General features: G+C 40.3%; 1 protein-coding gene across 2 annotated transcripts in view; it reads left to right on the top strand.

Annotated features, from left to right (window-relative positions):
• Window positions 1-22334, top strand: part of LOC308074542 (sodium/potassium/calcium exchanger 4-like) — a gene marked incomplete at its 3' end in the record, with an annotated part of 47256 nt that overhangs the window by 12847 nt on the left and 12075 nt on the right. For both annotated transcript variants that reach the window (XM_080414025.1, XM_080414024.1), the window contains exons 4-10: window positions 1437-1511; window positions 1674-1758; window positions 12467-12570; window positions 15304-15378; window positions 15791-15816; window positions 17905-17958; window positions 19890-20050. In XM_080414025.1, coding sequence (XP_080270151.1) covers window positions 1437-1511; window positions 1674-1758; window positions 12467-12570; window positions 15304-15378; window positions 15791-15816; window positions 17905-17958; window positions 19890-20050 — 580 coding nt within the window. The remainder of the gene's footprint in view (window positions 1-1436; window positions 1512-1673; window positions 1759-12466; window positions 12571-15303; window positions 15379-15790; window positions 15817-17904; window positions 17959-19889; window positions 20051-22334) is intronic.

Raw genomic sequence — 22334 nt, 5'->3', positions numbered from 1 at the left:
TCTTAAATTTTGGATGACTTTTGGAACATGGGAGTGGGAGGCAAACTCCTCTTAGACCCCATGGCCCTCATTTATCAACGGAGCGTATAAACCGGCGTATATTTTTCCATATATTCGGCCGTACGCCAACGTCGAAGTCACATTTATTAACGAATCCTACACAGCCGATCCGAGCGTACATTTGGTCCCAGCCTTGATAAATGTCACGGCTGAAACCGAGCGTCATTTATTTTGTCCATCTCAAAATATTTAGTTCAAGGGACCCCCAGAAGCAAAGATTGGAGTTACAAATGTCTCGCTGCCTGTCAAGTCACACACGCGCACACGCACACGCCTCTCTCTCTCTCTCTCTCTCTCTCTCTCTCTCTCTCTCTCTCTCTCACACACACACACACACACACACACACACACACACACACACACACACACACACACACACACACACACACACACACACACACACACACACACACACACACACACACACACACACACACACACACACACGCCCAACTGTGTCTTTCATGTAATCCGTAGCGGTACAATCTTTGTCACGTAGTCTTGTAGCCTACATGAATGGAATACGTTTGCATATTAATTTATTTACCCCATACCGAGCAGTGCGCGTTCAAGTTACACTAAAATAAAGCAGTCAGACTCGGGCGGGCTGCAGTGATCCCGTGCCGCCACGTTAATAAGAGATTGGAGCGTCTGGTTTATATCCTTAACCCAGCCAGGTTGTAGTCTTCATAACTCTCTATGACATAACTCCATACCATAGGACAAGCTAGTGTAAGTTTGTACACCTCACTGTCCATGAAAAGATGTTCGGGAGTCCCGAAAATGCGCTTGCAGAAGCGCTCGTATATTTTGAAAATAGCAGATCTACAAGCTCACAATGCGTCGCGATGCGACCCGTTTTTATCTAGGCCCATAAACATGATCCGGGTGTGTTTTTTGTGTTTTATCTGTATTTTTAGATTTTTATCCATATCCTCAGAGACTATGAGTCATTTGACTCATAGTCTCTTTATCTCACCTTATTTCCTGATTACAATGTAGACCACACCCCCACGCAGCCTCCCCTCCCCACAAGGAAGGGCAGTGCCCCAAGGCATTATGGTCATTGTAGTAATGCAGCAGTCCAGTCAAACCCCAGTCAAACACACAGACTTCTATATTTTTCTGGCCATAGGGTGCAAATTTCAAATTTTGCTACTGTTATCTACTACAAATATTATTAACATTGAGTGACTGTAAGTTCTTCCAGGGGTGAAATGCTCCTTTAATAGTTGCAGGGAGAAAACTGTAGCAGAGCCTGAACACCAAGATACAATATAATATTCACACTTTAGTATTTACATTCTATAAATAAAATATTGGTTTCAAGCTATTTGTGAGTTATCTGACTGAAATGCATTCTCTGTGTATAATAGGCTCTCTACATGTTCCTAGCCCTGGCCATCATCTGTGATGACTACTTTGTTGTGTCGCTGGAGAAGATCTGTGAGGTAATAATAATAATAATAATACTATATGCAATTTATATAAATACTCAAAGTCGTACAGTTCTGTAACTCTGTGTGTGTGTGTGTGTGTGTGTGTGTGTGTGTGTGTGTGTGTGTGTGTGTGTGTGTGTGTGTGTGTGTGTGTGTGTGTGTGTGTGTGTGTAGAAACTAGACCTCAGTGAGGACGTAGCTGGAGCAACATTCATGGCTGCTGGGAGCTCTGCACCTGAACTGTTTGCATCTGTTATAGGTACACACACGCACGCACGCGCACACACACACACACACACACACACACACACACACACACACACACACACACACAGTCACACATACACACACACACACACACACACACGCACACACACACACGCACACGCATACATACACACACACACACGCACAAAAATGTAGTAAAACTGATTATTTCTCCTAGTCTCTATTTTCTTTTCCCCCCCATTTTTTTCTTAAGCCTGTTACTTTGTGTGTGTGCCCGTGCATGTTTGTGTGTGCGTGTGCATGTGCGTGTGTGTGTTCTTGTGTAAACAGGCGTGTCATGCGTCTTGGCCCAGTGTGACCCTTAGTCATTCTGTCCCATCATGCAATTCATCCAGCCTGTCCTCTCATCCATCATGTTGTGTGTTACCTATGTAACCATGGATACCCATGAGTGTGTGTTTACCTACGTAACCATGGATACCCATGAGTGCTCCGCTCTACCTGAATGCCATTTTCATGTCAAGGACCCCTATTTGTCAGGGACCCCCTTAACACTTTGACTGCCAAGGACTGGGATCAGATTTAAAAAATACATTTATCTCGGATTTATTTTCTCAGATTGCGTTTTTGATTCAAACGAGCTATATTCAACTGCCGATAACTAAAGAACAGACGATCGTGGTTACAAAGTATTTATTCCGGTGGAAAGAAGAGAGACTCGTCTTCACATCGTTTGTTTAATTTCGGGTTGAAAAGAAAATTCTGTGACAAAGTATAAAATAGGGCTTAAGTGGTTAATCGGACCATTCGATTTAGTGGCTTATTTCGCCTATCGATGTGATTTCTTTTTCATATTGATTTGTTGAAATAAGAAGAAAAAGTGTCTCTCCATTATTCAGTTAATCAAGAAAGTCGTCGATAGAATAATAAATGTGTAGTTTCAGCCCTATAGACAGCTTTATAATGTTGCTGCCGGGCAGAAACCTTTTATTATTCTAACTTTTTTTGTCCCACTTGATCTCTTGGCCTACTTGATCATGCTCCGCAAGCTCGATGCGCGGCGCAAAGCGACACGTTTTGAGCTTGTCAATCAGCTACTTTTGCGTTAGAATCCTGAATTGTAGCAGTTTTGGACATAATTATGATTTTTTTGGGGGCAGAAAGTTCTGTGTATTGATCTGACTGTATAGTGAAGTGAAGTTCTTCTGCTGGAGCATCAATTCCACTGAAAACTGGGACGAGCACTTTGAGACGGATGGTGACCTTTTTAAAGCTGCGTTTTTCAGAAAGAATATTAATATTAATATGAACAACAACACATTTGTAGACGGCCGTAAAGAGGCCAGTGCAGAGAGGCAGGGGGAAATTAGAGCTGCAATCCATCACCGTTTGTGTTGTGAATAACATTTCATTTTGACCATTCTGTATGGTAGAGCAGGGGTCTTCAACAGGGGGTCCGGGACCCCTAGGGGGTCCTCAGAGTTACTACAGCCAAATCTTTGCGTGATATGATTTTTTTTTCACATTAACCTCTTGCATCCCATTTCTGAGGAGAATTATTTTTGGAAAAAAAAGAGCAGACCAAGTTAAAAAAAAAAAGAAAGTTGAATCTGCAACACAATTTTATACAATATAGAGGAGGGGGTCCCTGCTTCATCTCTCTCTCAGCTAGGGGCTCCTTGGCCTGAAAACGTTGAAGACCCCTGTGGTAGAGTATGTTAATGCAATACAGCTAACACAACTGTGGTGGTTGTAGTTGGTCTCCTTGCTCTTCTATTGAGACATTTACACCCAATAGTTTTCAAAGTGGGGTCCGGGGGACCCCCCAGGGGTACCTGAGGGGGTTCCAAGGGGTCCACAAATATCAAAAAGTAAGTAAAGTTTTACATAAATCTTCTCTTCTGGGGTTCCCTGACACAAAACCTTCCAGACGGTGGTCCGCGGCCATATATATATATATATATATCAATTTGGGGGTCCTTGGAATAAATAAACTTTGAGAACCACTGCTTTACGGGTCCATTTGGTTCCATTTGTACACTGAGTTAACTAACCCATTAAAGGTAGGGTAAGTGATTTTCTTTGGTTAAAATAAGTGTTAAATAGCTCTATATTCTGATAGTACTCATTGCTATAGAGTGTTTGTTCAGTAAAAGGAGTCTCCTTGTCTCTCCAGCTCTTTATAAAACAGAAAATGCATTTTCGTTTCAGTTTCAGTTTAATTTCCAATTTTATCCAATCAGGATAGAGAACTCAATCAGGATATAGATTAAACAAGTGAAATTGGAAGTGATGACACTAAGAAATGAGCATGCAAAATTTGAACTGGAACACTATAAAAATGAAGCTTAAAAATGGGTACTTTCTCCTGATTGGCTGGGATTTTGACACCTACCGGAAAATTTATTTTCTGTTTATTAAAGAGCTGGAGAGACGGGGAGACTCCTGTTACTGAACAAACACTCTATAGCAATGATTACTATCAGAATGTAGTGCTTTAACCTTTTAACAAAATACTTTTTGTTTTAACCCAAAAATATCACTTACCCTACCTTTAAGACATGAGGCGATTCTTAAACATGTTTTCTAAATCCTCATGCTCATTTTTTTCAAGATTTTTCAAAAATAGCAGATCTACAAGCTCATAATCTGAGTTGCCAGAGGTTTTCGCCAGCTCTGGCGAGGAACTTCTGGGCCAGAGCCCTGGTATTTGTGGGCGGGATGTAGCTTACGCTCAGAATCTGAGCGGACACGCCTCTTACCGGTCTGAGAGCTGTGCAACTCGTCTAAAAAGTCAGACGAGAGTCAAACAGCAGTACACAACAATGGCGGCCGCAATTTCTCAAGGAGAAATTGCTTCCCGTTGATCCTATTTAGATGCAACACCCACTGCATGTGGATCCCGCCCCCTTTTCTTCATTGGCTGTTGATTTGAATCACAACGCAGTGGCCGCGACCCTGCTGTCCAAGCTCCGACGCAATGCCTCCCAGACTAACAAGCTCATAGCGCGGCACTTGGTGCCGCGCTATGAGCTTGTATATCTAGCTATTTATATACATTATATTGTATATCTATATATATATAGCTATTTTTGAATAGCCAAAGAAATCTAAAGTGACACAGATGCGTTCCAGGTCTTAATGGGTTAAAGGGATAGTTCACCCCCAAAATGACTTTTTGGAGACTTGAATTCATGGATATTTTTTTGTAATTTGATGACCGGCAGCGGTTCCGGTAGCGGACACAAAGAGTCTCCTTTGTGTCTCCTACCGGAACCGCTGCCTATACCGGTCAGCTGGTCATCAAATGATTGGCTTAGGAATGCGACGAACACATGAAAATGTCCATGAATTCAAGTCTCCATGGGGTGACTAATCAATAGATTATTATTTTTTTTTTGGGGTGAACTATCCCTTTAAAATTAATGCTGAGGATTTGTGAGTGTAAGAGAGAGAATGAGAGAGTTACTATACTGTACCATGGGGGGGGGGGGGGGGGATGGAGGAAGACAATGTGTACATGGCTGACAGGATACAGAGTTCCGTCATGGAGACATCCAGGGGTGTTTTATTCTTACTGTAAAGGTTATCCGCCTGACTCGTGTCTCTGTAAGACTGTGATCACATGGCAGGCTTTGAAAAACACAAGACCAGTGTAAGTACATTTACTCAAGTACTGTACTTAAGTACAATCTTGAGGTATTTCATTTTATTTTACTGGAGTATTTCCAATTTGCAGTACTTTTACTTCTACTCCACTACAGCTCAGAGGCAAATATTATACTTTTACCGCTACAATTATTTGAAAAGTTACTTTGTAGATTTTGATTATTATTACAAAACATACATTAACCACTTCAGCCTTCTATGCATTTCGGCCATTTGAAAATAGCCGATCTACAAGCTCACAATGCGTCGCATCGCGACGCATTGTGAGCTTGTAGATCGGCTATTTTCTAAAGATGTTTATACATTTGAAAACTTGAAACTGGACATTCTGCAAAATGAGTACATTTTGAATTCCGGACTTTTACTTTTTACTTACAGAGTATTTCTATATTGCAGTATTGATACTTTTACTTAAGTAAAACATGTGAGTATACTTTTTCCACCACTGATCACATGGCAGGCTTTGAAAAACACAAGACCACGTGTTGTTGCTGCTGCACGGTGCTGTCACCGCTCAGAGCCATGTCAGAGAGCTGGAGTTAAGCCACGCCACGCGCTTTACAACCTCAAAGTCAGTGGTGGAAAAAGTACTCAAATGTTTTACTTAAGTAAAAGTACCAATACGGCAATATAAAAATACTCAGTTACAAGTAAAAGTCCAGAATTCAGAATTTACTTGAGTAAAAGTACAAAAGCATTGGCATCAAAATGTACTTAAAGTACAAAAAGTAAAAGTACTAAAATATTTGAAAATAGCAAAGCTATGTATGAGCTTGTAGATCGGCTATTTTCTAATAGCCTAGGAATAAAATAGGGCTAAAGTGGTTAATGTATGTTTTATAATATCATAATTTATATCTGAAAAGTAACTAGTAACTAAAGATTTCAAATATTTGTAGTGGAGTAAAAGTACAATATTTGCCTCTGAAATGTAGTAGAGTAGAAGTAAAAGTATTGGAAATTGGAAATACTCAAGTAAAGTACAAATACCATTTTTTTTAACTTAAGTACAGTACTTGACCTTATATATCTGCAATTTATGAATAGCCAACGTAATCTAAAAATGACACCGATGCGTTCCCGGCCTTAATGGGTTAAGGGTGTTGTAAATTGTTTAACTCATATTTACAATTTCTATTCAGGCATTTAGCAGACGCTCGTATCCAGAGCGACTTACAAGCGAGAGATTGGATTAAGCACAGGAAGCATGAACCGTATCAATAAACAATAAAAACACTACATAATCCCATAATGCAGAGAGAATAGTGGTAGCGCCTCAAAGAGACTATATACCAGGTAAACAATGAACCTAGCATGTGTCTAAACATGCTATTTAAATAACATAGGCCTACTGTACATTTCAAACTATAGGATACCAGTTAAACAATCAACACATCATCAGTCTAAACATCATGCCATCTAAATCATATTCTGTACATTGTGTTAGAGAAAAACAGATTTTTTTCATAATGAAACAGCATAAAAAAGGGTAATGTACAGTAAACAACAAAGTGACAAAGATATGTCTGCATAGTGGCCATGTCTTGGTCAATCGAAAGGGGAAAGGAACTGGTTGGAATAACGTGTTCCTTGCATGCGCTACGTCCTACCGGGGAAACTCCCCCCTGTCAGGTGATAAGAATTCGGTCAGTTGGCTCTCATGCATTGAAGGAGGCATGAGCTCGTCTCCGGGCTCCCTAGGCTGGTGGGGGGAGTGTAGCGCCCAGGATCACTTAGATAATTGGCACCGGGTGAAAAAGGGTTACAAAATCGTGGGATGAAATCCATTTATATTATTATTCCATTACAAAATAAAAGTGAAATATTTCCCAACAACAAAAAAACTAGAAACTAGAAAAGGTGCGCTCCTCTGAGAGCAGGTCTCCACCAGGCCGGGTTGCCTACCCAGGGCACGCACACTTTGGAAGGCAGTTATACTTGACTCTGCAGAACAGTGGTTCTCAAAGTGGGGTCCGGGGGACCCCCAGGGGTCCTTGAGGGGGTTCCAGGGGGTCCCCATCAAAATGAGTTGATATAGCGTCAACATCAGTATTACCACTTTAACCCCATCTTATACTTATATACTATATATATACTGTTCAAAAATAGCAGATCTTCAAGCTCACAATGCAAAAAGAAAAAGAAAAATAGCCCATCTACAAGCTCACGACGCACACGCACAGTTAGCTTGTAGATCGGCAATTTTTTGTGTGGCACTGCTCAAACGGCAGTATAGTATAACAAAGGATATTCTGGGGGGCAAAATGACATTTTTTTAAAATCTCAAATCAATAAAGAATGTATTTCAGGAATAGTCACTTAAAGAGGAGTTGAAATAGAATAGGAAGCGACAGACTGAAGATAGGATAGTGTAAGTGGTAAAAAAAAGAAAAAGAAGGTTCACAGATGCTGCAGACCTCAAAGGTTCTGGCAGGAAGTTGTGTGTGTCTGTTAACCCATTCAATACGCATACGGTGTCATTTTAGATTTTTTTTGTCATTATTTTATACTTTGGGCTATTGAAAAATAGCAGATCTACAAGCTTGTAGCGCGGCACAGAGTGCCTCGCTTTTTTAAAGATCTTGAAAATTTGTGCACATCTTTGAATATATATATATTTTTGAAGCGAACATTTTTAACTAAAATCTTTGCTTCTGGCGATTCTACGAACGTCTTCTAAATACGAACAGTTTTTATTTTTTATTATGTTGCTATAATATCAGTGGTTCTCAAACTTTTTTCATGTCAAGGACCCCCAAAATTATATGTATTTGTCTGCGGACCCTCCATCTCAACACATTTTCAAGATTTTTTTTCAAAAATAACAGATCTACAAGCTAATATACAAGCTATGATTCAATAGCCAAAGTATGAAATAATGTTTATAGCGAAAATCACAGATGCGTTCCCGGTCTTAATGAGTTAATAGGAACATAATAAGTCCAAATCTCCAGAGGCCAGACTGTGCAGCGATGACATTAAAGCCATTTTTGGCGGATAGTATTTGCTCCGTCTCAAAGATAAAATGTGATTATACCTGCAATCAATATCAATTCCACACAACATTGACGGCCTTGGAGGGATACTTGGAAACTAAACGCTCTCGACTTTGTGCGAGCACACAGAGTTAGAGCAGTGGTTCTCAAACTTTATTTTTATTTTTATTTCAAGTACCCCATAACATAAAGAGTGTATAATGTGTACAGTCTCAGACCAGTGTTGATTTTGTCGACTAAAACTATGACGAAAAATGATCGTCAACTACCTTTTTTCACTGACAAAAACTAAATAAAAACTAAGCTACGACGACTAAAACTAAGACAAAATATATTGACAATTTCATCAACAACTAAAACCTAGACTAAAATGTTAGAGAGGGACTAGTGGAGAAGAGATCCAGTAAGAACTAAGACTATTCATTTTGTGTTTGGTTGCGCTCCGGTGTGAAAATAGCAGATCTACAAGATCACAACGTGTCGCGTTGTGAGCTTGTAGATCGGCTATTTTCAGCATGCAACCAAGTGTAAAATCCGCCATTAGGACGCCATCAAGGCACTGCCAAAATACATTTTAGTTTTTTTCAGATGACTAAAACTACTATCTGAAAAATATCTTAAAAGTAAATTCCGTGCCACAAAAAAGAAGTTTGTGGACTCTGAGACTTCCGGAGGGGGGATGGTTTACCAGGCTAGGTATGATGAGTATTGAAAGAGAAAAATACACAAGAAACAGAACATACTTGGTGATAACAAGGGAATATACTGGTTAATTCTTTTTTTAATATTTAACACCTAAATGTTGTGTACAGTTGATGATGGCCATTATAATTAATTTTCTGTTGACATGGTTCACTCATAGGGGGAGCTGTGGGGCAAAAGCAGCACATGTAGCAAAAGTTCCAGGAACTGATCACTGTGGAAAGTTCCACAGGAAGTGAGGTACCAGGAACAGCTTTAAAAGTACAGGAAGTGAGGCGGCCGGGGGTTACATTTTAGGTAAAATAATGTTTGGAGGTGGTTTGTCAAAGAGACTCTTGTAAGCCAATACTAAACCAGCATCAGAGCTTGTTAAACCACTTTGTGAGGAGGAAGAAAGGAAGTTTGGTCGAAAGAAAGTTTCTGACGGTTTGGGATCTGAAGCAATTCAGAAACAACAGGACAAAGGAACCTGTGTCCTCCTGACTTAAAGGTTGGGTGAGGAATATACTTTTTCCCCTTTTGTATGCAATGCATGCTGGATTAAGAGTTTAGGCCATGCACGCGAAATACCCCAAATCATGAATTCAGCGTCCAATTGCGTGAAACTTTGCATGCACATTCCGACTAGGCCAAGGAAGAACCTCCAAACTGTTTGAATCCGCCTCATGGTGGCGCTACAACAGCCCACTTTATGTTTTGGCCTATAACTCTTGCCCTTTGCAAACTATGTTAACGTTTGTTTATTGGTCTACTGTGTGCTCAAACCCATTAGAATGACAGCGCCACACACACACACACACACACACACACACACACACACACACACACACACACACACACACACACACACACACACACACACACACACACACACACACACACAGGTGATTTCAACACAACATATTTATTTGTTTACCTTTATTTAACCAGGAGTAAAATCCCATTGAGATGGTGCCCTGGGACACAGCAGGCAAAGCAATGCAATAACATTAGAGATAAATAAAAGAACAGAATTAAAACATAGCAGATAGAATTTCAATTATCTAGCAAATAAAAACATCCACAGTTCATAGGATCTGCCTCCAGCTCTTTCAATTCGGGTTTTAATCCATTAAGACCAGGAAAGAGTCTGTGTCATTTTAGATTTCTTTAAGTATTCAAAAATAGCTATGAGCTTGTAGATCTGCTTTTTTTCTTTAAATCTTGATTTTTCTTTTGGCAAATCTTTGAATATATATTAAGTTTTAAACATTTTAACTCAAATCTTTTGCTTTTGGGGGATTCTACAAATTCTAAATCCTAACAGTTTTTTTTGAAAAAAACCTATGTTGCTATATCAGTGGTCAACTTTTTTCATGTCAAGGACCCCCAAAATTATATGTATTTGGTCGTGGGACCACAATCTCAAAATATGTTGTTCCAGGGACCCCCCAGAAGCAAAGAGATGAGTTAAAAAAATCGCTTAAAAAAATATATATATATATATTCAAAGATTTGCTAAAAATGTCATGATTTTTTGAAAATAGCAGATCTAGGAGCTTGTATATCTGCTATTTTTTTAATAGCCAAAGAAATATTAAAATGACACATACACTTTCCCGGTCTTAATGGTTTAAAAGCATGATGCATAACATGGCGTTGAACTTGTAGATCTGCTATTTTTGCAGATCTAAAAATAAACGCGTAAAAAAGACACAGACACATTCTGACAGATATTGACGCATGTTTTAAATACGCCCACATTATGGGACTCCAGGGTTTATGTGGTGCAGGTTTATTTTAAGTTTATTTCAGGAATCTGTTAACCCATTGAGACCTGAAGCCGATTCTACATGTCTCCTAAATCCCAACAGTTTTCTGAAAAACGTATGTTTCTATATCAGTGGTGCTCAATCTTTTTCATGTCAAGGACCCCCAAAATTATATGTATTTGGCTGCGGACCCCCATCAAAATATCTTGTTCCAGGGACCCCCCAGAAGCAAAGATTTGAGTTAAAAATGTTCGCTTTAAAAATATATATATTCAAAGACTTGCACCCATTTTCAAGATTTTTCAAAAATAGCAGATCTACAAGCTCATAGCGCGGCACTCGGTGCCGCGCTATGAGCTTGTATATCTGCTATTTTTGAATAGCCCAAAGTGTGAAATAATGCTTTTTAGCTCAAATCTAAAAATGACACAGTTCCAGGTCTTAATGGGTTAAATTGTGATATCATCAAACATAACTAATTATCAAACATGTCTATATGTTTCCCATATCAACATATGGGGTTTACCTCCCATTCCCCCCAGGAAATCACACCCTGTTGTGATTAATATGTCTCCTAGGTGTGTTATAATTAAGCAATATTACACGAGAGGGTGTGCTTTACCGTCATTATTAGCACGCCTGTGATGCGGTCAGGAACGAGGCGCAGCCGAGTTCCGCCGCGATCACAGAAGTGCTAATAATGTAAGGTAAAGCACACCCTCGAGTGTAATATTGCGATTATACAACAGTTACCAACAAAACACATCCAAATGTATTGATATTGTGGGGCAATTCATAATAAAAAAAATTCGCTTATCCGTTTCCCTGTAAAGAGAAGAGTTTATTTGACTGAGACAAAATAGTCCCTGTGGCAGCGCAGCACTCTGTCTCTCTGACTCTCGTCTCATCAACACAGCTGATTCCAGTAGGCTATATGCTCCGTCGTACGATCGTGTTACGTGGCCAAAATAACTGATCTACAAGCTCACAACGCGTCAAGATGGCGATGCCTTGTGAACTTGTAGATCGGCTATTTTTGCCGTGCGATACCTTCGTACGATAAAGTATAACATACACTGGACTGTTAACGAAATGGGAGTAATTTTACTTTAACACAGGAGGATATTTATACAGTATGGATGTTACCATTGAAATAAAGCACACTTTTTTCCAGTTATTCCTTTTATTATAGGATTTTAGGCGATTTAGTGTGCTCTCTTCTAACCATTGATCAACAGTAAGTCCACCAAATAAGTCAAAATTAACAACATAGTCCATCTTGCGTAGCTGTTTGTTCTCCGCCCGGTGGCGGCGGTGGGTACTGTCTGTTTGTTTTCCTACCGTGGGACAGTCACAGCGTGACTTCACAGCACAGCTGTGTCATATATGGTCTAATCAGGTGCGGACTGATTTATTTAATGTGATTAGGCCCGTGATATGATGCTGGTTTGAAGCACGGCTAGAAAGCTATTTCAACCAATCAGATTGCTTGGTCGGAACTACCTGTTGTATAATCATATATTCATAGCCGTGTGTGTGTGTGTGTGTGTGTGTGTGTGTGTGTGTGTGTGTGTGTGTGTGTGTGTGTGTGTGTGTGTGTGTGTGTGTGTGTGTGATTTAGGTGTGTTTATAACTCGTGGTGATGTTGGGGTCGGAACAATCGTGGGATCAGCGGTCTTCAACATCCTCTGCATTATTGGAGTGTGTGGTCTATTCGCTGGCCAGGTGAGTGTGTGTGCGTGCGTGCGTGCGTGCGTGCGAGCGTTTTGGTACCTGAGCGCAAAGTGTGTCGATCACATGGTGTGTTAACATCTTAACCACATAAAGGGATAGTTCACCCCAGTTTTTATCCATTAGTCACCCCATGGAGACTTGGATTCATGGACATGTTTTTGCTTTTGTCGCATGACGTGCAGTGGGTTCCGGTGGGAGACACAAAGTACACTCTTTGTGTCTCCTACCGGAACCGCTGCTTTAAACCATACGGTATATACTTAGTTAACTGGGGTCCCCCAGGGTTCTATAGTAGGTTTGTTAGTCAGTCTGGCTGAGTCAGTCTGGGGCCACTTCCTCCAGGGGCCCCAATTCCTCCAGGGGCCACAGGCCTAGTCAGTCTGCAGCCCCTTCCTCAGGCGTATCAGCTGGTGACCAATCTGGGAGCCCATTCGATAAAAAAAAAAAAAAAAGAGTTGTCTGTCTTTTCATTGTCTTTGGCTCTGGGGCCACAACCTCCTTTGTTTGTGTTAAACAGGAACTCGGGTTTGGCTCCTCCCCTTTCTTAATCCAATCTTCTGTGTTTATTCCTACTAACAACGTTATAAGGCAGCAGAGTGCTGACAGCAGAGTGCTGACAGATTCTGCGAGAGATTTGCTGGGGACTGACATGCAATAATTCAATTATTCAGCCACAGTGTAGGCCATACATGGGCAACTGGCTCACCTTCACTTAATGCGGCCCGCAGGTTAATATCGAAATACTATATATAATAAATAATAAATATTTATTTCAGCCGTTACAATTCCAAACATGCAATCATGACCCGCTTTAATTACTTCAGTATATATTATTAGTTTAATTACTTTTTTTATATCCAATGTATTTGTATTTAAGTCCATAAAGTTATAACTAAATGCATTTGAAATTAAATAAAAATGTTACTTTTCAGGATTCCAAGTCAAAAATACCCAAAAAGAAATCAGGATTCCAATTCCAAAATAGCAAAAATAAATATATATTATATTTGTTATTATAACCAGAACCATGCTTACGCCAAGGCTACACTCACCTTTATCCACAGCAACATACAATTGTCAATTTAACACACTCAAGTCCTTAGTTAATTAAACTCAGAAGAATGTACAAATGCAACCAAAGGGACCCGTAAGGAGCTGGTTGTTGTATTTTATTATTATTATTATATAATTATTATTATGGTTTTTTTTGTAGGAAACATGAAAACGCACGCACGCACGCAGGCACGCAGGCACGCGCACACACACACAGACAGACAGACACAGACACAGACACACACAGACAGACACAGACACAGACACAGACACAGACACAGACACAGACACACACACACACACACACACACACACACACACACACACACACACCAAAAACAATTGTTTGGGAAACATTGTCCTAGTGGACACAGCCCTTGAGGTGTGCTTTTAAATCTGCATGTCAGACAGCTGTGAACAGGTTGAACTGATCTCCCAGCTCATGTTAATTCACCGAGCTGTCACACAGGTGGATTACAGGAGCTTTGAGCTTCTTTTCAACCTGTTGGATGTTCAGTATACCTTTTGTCTTTTTGTATTTCATACGGATCCTGATCTTAATCCTGCTACTAGGCTGTATCCTGTATCCTTTATCCTCTAGAAGAACAGTGCTTCTCAAACATGTGCATGTCAAGGACTCCCAAATTGAAACGTATTAGGCCAGGCCAGACGCGACCGGCGTTTAACTATTGCTTCGCATTAGCGGGGGGGGCGCGGGGCCAGGAGGACAGTACTCTGTGGTGGAAAATAATGCTCGGCGCTGGCATTGCCTGGAGGGGGGGGTCAATAATTGACGATCATGTGCCTATCGGTACATAACTTGGACGGGGCTGAGTAGGCTCAAGCGAACTTCACAACGTTCAGCACGACAACTTGCTCGGTGGTGCTTCTCGTGGCTCAAGTTTGCTTGAGACTGCGCTCCTCCTCCGTCCGCAGTCCAAAACTATACTTTATCGGCGCAAAAAAGTAGTCCGCGGTTGTTGGAAAAAGCAATGTTGTTCGCAGGCTAGACCATCCATTTGAAAAGACTTAGTGCCAGGGACCCCTATAATAGAAGGTACTAGAACCGCCTATAGGTGGCGACTGGGGAGAGAGAAACCTATGATCTGAATCATTCTTATGCATTCTCTCATTGGATTATCTTCTAGCTGAGGAAATTCTAATCAACACTTATCCATGTGGCTTACCTCTTTTGTGCAAAACATTTTCAATATGTTTTTAGTTTTTTGAGGGGCTATTTTTTTCATCATTCTTAATCTTAAGTGGTTAAACTGTGTCCTATAAGATTTGTGTCATTGATTGATTCCCAAATAATTAGGAACAAAGTGTGTCCCTTATCAGTTCAATAAGGGACACGTCTTTGTTTACAGTTAAGGGATGAATTCTTATTTCAAGGGACAGTTGGTAACCTTAACCCTGACAAAGTATGGATGCTTCATCGTTGTCTTCATGTGTTCAGGTTGTCCCCCTGACAAAGTGTGCTGTGTTTCATCTGTGTCTTCATGTGTTCAGGTTGTCCCCCTGACAAAGTGTGCTGTGTTTCATCTGTGTCTTCATGTGTTCAGGTTGTCCACCTGACAAAGCGTGCTGTGTTTCATCTGTGTCTTCATGTGTTCAGGTTGTCCCCCTGACAAAGTGTGCTGTGTTTCATCTGTGTCTTCATGTGTTCAGGTTGTCCACCTGACAAAGTATTCTGTGTTCCGTGACTCACTCTGCTACACGCTGTCTGTGCTGGCTCTCATTGCTGTGAGTATACAACTCATCTAATCCACTTCATTTACATCAGTGCTTCTCAAACCTTTTTCATGTCAAGGACCCCCAAAATGATAAGTATTTGGCCACGGACCCCAAACTTCATCTGAATTAATGACTAATTCACTGTTAATCTGTTTTGCTTCGTATAATACCTGAGAATGTACAGTAATGTCACCTGTCCATTAAAGCAGCACTACTGTATGTAACTTTCCTCTATACTACCCTGGATTTGAACTTGGTTTCCTGCTGACATTTAACCATTGAGCCAATATAGCCGGCCTGCTTTTAAATTGAATCTTGATACATTTAAATTTAATTTGAACATAGTGAGGCTTTCTCCATTACATTCAAGAAAAAGGTGTGTGAATGAGAAATAATTGATTTTATTTCCTGTTCCTCTCAGATTATATATGATGGACTGATCGAGTGGTGAGTGATTTATCTCTCTCTCTCTGTGTGTGTGTGTGTGCGTGTGCGTGTGCGTGTGTGTGCGTGCGTGCGCGCGTCTCATTAGTTTTGGAGCGGTATATCCATGGTTGAGTTTTTAACTGAATTCTGGGAATCACAGTTCTAGTATTGGTTCACATGTGGACGTTGACACCACCATGGTACATCTGCAAGAATATATGGACAGCTTATGGTTCCGTTTAAGCCACTGTGCACACATTTAAGAGATGAGGCTCCACATTCTTTTTCTAAATTGAACAGAAATACACAACTGCAACAGTTTAAACAACATCGCATTCAACAACGAACAATTGGGAGTGGGAATGGGCAGGCCTACACACATGAAGAGTACTAAGCATGACAATACATCAAGTAACACTGAATATTCTCTATAGGTTTAGTGATTACTGCATTTTCCCTGAACACTACAATAAGTAAATTATGCGCACTGCACATTACACACAATCCTCCATACAGTTTCAAGGCAAACCGTTAGCTGTACCATTCATCACAATAACCAGTCAAATGCAGCAAATGAGAGTATATGTGAGAACAACAGTGATCTTTCCTCCATGCATAACCAAGGCTTGTCTGAGACTCCAGGCCAGATCTGGGCTCTTGTGTTAGTTGTTGCTGACAAACAAGAACTGAAGGGACAGGCAGCTTATCTCATTAAGACCGGCGAACGCATCCGTGTCATTTTAACATTTTGACATTTTAACACAGCTATTCAAAAATAGCAGATATACAAGCTCATAGAGATAGCGCGGCACCGAGTGTGGCGCTACGAGCCTGTAGATCTGCTATTTATTTTTTTTCAATCTTGAAAATGTGTGCAAATCTTTGAATGTATATATCTTTCAAAACGAACATTTTTAACTCAAATCTTTGCTTCTGGGGTGTCCGTGGAACAAAATATTTGACAAATGTTCGCTTTAAAAAATATATTCAAAGATTTGCACAAATTTTCACGATTTTTCAAAAATAGCAGATCTACAAGCTCATAGCGCGGCACCGAGTGCCGCGCTATGAGCTTGTAGATCTGCTATTTTTGAATAGCCAAAGAAATCTTCAAATGACACAGATGCGTTCCCGTGTTGAATGGGTTGTATAAGAGCAGGCCACAGATGAGGAGTGAGTGAGAGCAGGTGATAGATGGGTGGATCCAATCCGTGAGAATAGGGGGAGGGTTATTGACTAGATGACTCTTCATTTTCAGACCATATAGGCAGACAAAAAGACTACTAACATGAATGTTAGGCAGTGTGACCTAAATGATGTAATGGAAGTGAAAGGTTGTCAGATTGGCTGAACCCTTGCGGTGTCATAGATACCTCATAGTGCTGACATCACTGACTGACTGGCCTCATGAAGTCTAACACACACGTGGGAGCTATACACCGTTCTCAGACCTCCTGTCTTGTTTTCCCAGACTCCCATTACAAAGAATGTAAAGAAAAAGAAGATGTTACATATTTCAAAAAAGTATCAAAGAATGTGAATACATCCGCAGGACAACGGGAACATTGTAAAGTTTATGCGGAGTTTCTAGCTCAAAGTATGTGGGAGTAGTTAGAATCACAAAAAAGTGGGAGAAAGAAAGAAAGTGAAGAGAACATGAGTGCGCTCACTTCTCAATGAGCCCGCGCTCAAATGCTATTTCCTCATTGTCTTTGTGCAAAGCCTGAGTTATACCTTAGTTGCGCACGGGTGTCACACGACATCGGAATAAAGCAGATACACAAGCTCACAACGCGTTGAGGCACAACACGTTGCGAGCTTGTAGATCTGCTAGTTCCGGTCAGTGGCACCATGCACCACACAACCAAAAGTACAACTCAGGCATAAAGCTATGGGTATGTAATAAACAAATTGTCGACACCGGGCATATTTTTCCGTTGCCTTCGGTATCCAAGCTCTGCACAGCCCCCTATGTCATGATGAGTGTGTTCCTATTCATCCGGACCCCAGTATACCTGTCTTCAAAGCCCCTCACTGTGACAGAAGTAGGACACAGCAGCGCTGGGAGACGCCGCGCTAACACCAAGAATTTATGTTTTTGTCATCCAGGTGGGAGAGTCTGCTGCTGGTGCTGATGTATGCTGGATATATCCTAATTATGAAGTGAGACGTGTGCGTACGCACACACACACACACGCACACATAGGCACACGCGCGCATGCACGCACACAGGCACGCACAAATGCACACAAACTGAGACATTTTGTTTAAGAACAAAGTGACAAACTAGACAGGTAGTATTCCTGGACAAACTTATTGTGGGCTTCATCTCTTGTCTGGACATCTGACCCAGGATGCTCCATGTGAAATAGATTTCTTTACATTTAAATATGAAGTATAAAAGATTTGAATACATATATAATTTTTATCATTTATTTTATTATCAATGAAGAGGTCAAAGTTAAATGATTATAAGTATAGAAAGAAATTGTATAGAAGCCCACGATTCTCAAAGAAAGCATTTTTTTAAAGCTTGAATCAAGTTTCTAGGTGACAGTGTGAAAGAGGAGAGTCTCCAAAGTTTGGGGAAGAATAAATGATACTTATGGAACCCCCAGTGAGTCAACTAATTAATCCATTAAGACCGGGAACGCAACCAGATTTCTTTGGCTATTCAAAAATGTGCTATGAGCTTGTAGATCTGCTATTTTTTGACAATTCATGATTTTTTTTTGCAAATCTTTGAATATATATATATTTTTAACGCGAACATTTGTAACTCAAATCTTTGCTTCTGGGGATTCTACAAATATCTTCTAAATCCTAATAGTTTTTTGAAAAAATTATCAGTGGTTCTCAAACTTTTTCATGTCAAGGACCCCCAAAAAATGTATGTATTTGGCCGCGGACCCCCATCTCAAAATATTTTGTTCCAGGGACCCCCCAGAAGCAAAGATTTGAGCTACAAATGTTCGCTTTAAAAAATATATATATTCAATGATTTGCACAAATGTTCACGATTTTTCTAAAAATAGCAGATCTAAAAGCTCATAGAGCTTGTAGATCTGCTATTTTTGAATGGCAGAAATAAATCTTAAAATGACACACGGATGCGTTCCCGGTCTTAATGGGTTAAGGAGCAGGGTGTTACTTTGTGTTCCATAACACAACGTGTTGATGGCTCATACTGTGACTTCTTCATAAGTGCATGTCGTCTCTGTCCGCTGGAAACCTCATACGTCCAAAACCGTTACTCTTCCGGATTCAAATTCAAAAGCATCAAAAGCAGCAGATCTACAAGCTTGTAGATCTGCTGCTTCTGATGCTTTTGTGAAACGCTGTACTGTAGTGTGATCAAGTACGGTGTTAATTTACGAAAAAACACAAAAAGTTAGAATATGGAGATGAAGAGGTTTCTGGGTATTGCCTACAACCTCACCATATATATACGTATCACGATACAGAGGCCACGATACCATATGTATCGCAACACGCGTTGATTTTCAATAATGACCATGTCCTGCAAAATTTTCTTTTGCAGAGTCCTAGACCACTGATTGCCGATGTTTTGACCAATATATTGTCAGAAAGGAAATAAATACAAATACAAACAAAACATACTCTCTCGCCATGCCTTTCGGCCTGGCGGAGACAATAAAGAATGTTTTGATGGGTAATTGCAAAATATTGAATCATTAATAAATGCAAATTAAATATTCTCTTTACATTTCTTTTTACTGCAACTCATGTCTGAGCCTCAGACACACACAAACACCATATAGCTGATGTTTTTTTTTGCCGTGTCACACAGCAGTGTCGCTGGGAGGGGTCACACAGGAAATGTTATGTATATAACTAAGTGATTCTATCAATTAATTGTATTAGCTATTGCATGATTGGAAAGCAAGGAGATTCTGTCTTTATCTTTGTGTGCACGCATTTTTGTGTTGCTTTACCAACTGTGTGTGTGTGTGTGTGTGTGTGTGTGTGTGTGTGTGTGTGTGTGTGTGTGTGTGTGTGTGTGTGTGTGTGTGTGTGTGTGTGTGTGTGTGTGTGTGTGTGTGTGTACGCGTGCGTGCGTGTGCGCGTGTCAGATTTAACAGCAGCATACAGCTCCACCTATCAGGAGGACAGAGGAAAAAGACAATAATAGCCAATGGCAACGCTGCCTTCAACCCACTGGAGGAGGGCAACAATGATCGCTATGGAGACTGTTACCAGGGCGATGACCCCAGCAAACCCCTCCTACCACCAGGTAAGTCAGTCAGTAATTCATTTCATGTCAAGGACCCCCCAGTTTGATATGCATTATAGACCACGGACGGAACCCCATCTATTTTCCTCTCTCTGGTACTCCCAATCTACACTGTAATCTCTCTGAGAGTGTACAAATGGAACCAAATGGACCCATAACGGATCCATTTGGTTCCATGTATACACTCTCAGAGTTACAGACCTGTAAGGGTCCATTTGGTTCCATTTGTACACTCTCAGAGTTACAGACCTGTAAGGGTCCATTTGGTTCCATTTGTACACTCTCAGAGTTACAGACCTGTAAGGGTCCATTTGGTTCCATTTGTACACTCTCAGAGTTACAGACCTGTAAGGGTCCATTTGGTTCCATATGTACACTCTCAGAGTTTATAGACCTGTAAGGGTCCATTTGGTTCCAGATGTACACTCTCAGAGTTACAGACCTGTAAGGGTCCATTTGGACCCCATGGTGGTCCCCGGACCCTAAGTTGAGAAACAGTAAGGTAAAGTTGCCATGACAGCAAAATAAACTTTTGTTAATTAACCTGAATTGACCTTTGCTCTACTGCTGAACAAACTATTTCTACCTAAGTGGATTATACAGTTATCTGTCAGTTTGATTGTCAAAACAAATTATGAATACATATGCAGATTTGCCAATATAGTGTATTGCTTTGGAAATGCCAAATTCAATAACAAGCCCTTATTATGGTACTTGACCTTAATAAGTCATTATGAAATGCTTTATAATGTGTTATGATTTCTGCTATAGATAGCTTGAAGAACCGAATATAACAGGAGGCCACTTCTCCACTTCTTAAACTATTTTCTATCGCCTTAATACTTTGAACAGTGTCCACGTTGTTGATTGAGCATTATGAGTATTTATGAGTGCTTATAACTGATGATTATCAGCGGTGGAAAGTAACTAAATACATCTACTCAAGTACTGTACTTAACTCTTTGACTGCGGACGACGCGATAACGCGTCGAGTGCTACTTTGTCCAGTTGGCCGTCGACGCGTTCGACGCGCTGGACGCGCGTTCATTGTTTAATCTCTGATTGCGCTATGCTGCTTAATATTCAATGTTATTCTCGAGTTCCACTTACTTCACGGACATCTGCATCCGGTTTCATGACCTGGATTCCGTTTCCGGTTTTTGATTCTTTTCCCCAGTCATTTTCGTCCAAAATAGGTAAATAAACGGTCTTTCACACGGTATGACGGACAAACGGACAGTTTCTCTTCTATAATCTATGGTCTGGGTGACGATCAGTCATCGCCGTCGTGTATCACATCGTAATTTTGGCGATCAAAACAATCTGGGAGGACGTCACATCCGTTTTCATGTTTTTCCCTGTCTAATCTATCAAGAAGGGTGAGAGAGACTCAACGACCTGATCAAGCAGTCATGTGCTGCTCTCTAGTGGCGGATTTGTGCTGGGTCTTTATATTATGTGCCCTTAAATTATTTTCATGAGAAAAATTCAAAATATAAAAATAAAAAAACACGAAAATTGCTGGCACTGGGGGAGTACTTTATGAAAATACTCTGGCAGTCAAAGAGTTAAGTACAATTTTTTACTTTACTTGAGTATGTAAAAGTTTCAGTACTTTTACTTCTACTCCACTACATCTCAGAGGCAAATATTATACTTTTACTCCACTACAATTATTTAGTTACTTTAGTTACTAGTTACTTACTAGATTTGGATTATTATTACAACACATACTTTAACCACTTCAGCCCTATATTTACATTTAGGCCATTTGAAAATAGCCGATCTACAAGCTCACAATGCTATTTTCAAAAGATTTGTATACAATGTATGCATTTGAAAAGGGACATTCTGAATAATGAGTACTTTTACTTTTGGTATTTTAAGTACATTTTACTACCAATACTTTTGTACTTTTACTCAAGTACATTTTGAATTACAGACCTTTTCTTGTAACAGAGTATTTCTACATCGCAGTATTGATACTTTTACTTAAGTAAGAATGTGAATACTTTTCCCACCACTGATGATTATGCAGTGTTATTAGCAGATTGTAATGCATTATGAGTATGTTTTATGAACATACTTATAAAGCCCTTAAAGCAGTAGATTGGAGGTCCTTGTCCTTTGCTTTTTGCATGGTTTGTGTCATAATGTGAGGAAGGCATTAGGCCAGCGGCTCTCAAACAGTTTAATTGCATGGATCCCCATTTTACCCTCTCAGAGTTACAGACCTGTAAAGGTCCATTTGGAACCCCCTCAGGGAACACTGAGGGTCCCTGGA

Source organism: Gymnoscopelus braueri, assembly GCF_963280865.1.
Source record: "Gymnoscopelus braueri genome assembly, chromosome: 19".
NCBI classification, from domain to species: Eukaryota; Metazoa; Chordata; class Actinopteri; order Myctophiformes; family Myctophidae; genus Gymnoscopelus; species Gymnoscopelus braueri.
The sequence above is the reverse complement of the archived record's forward strand: the minus strand, read 5'-3'. Positions and strand labels throughout refer to the sequence as shown.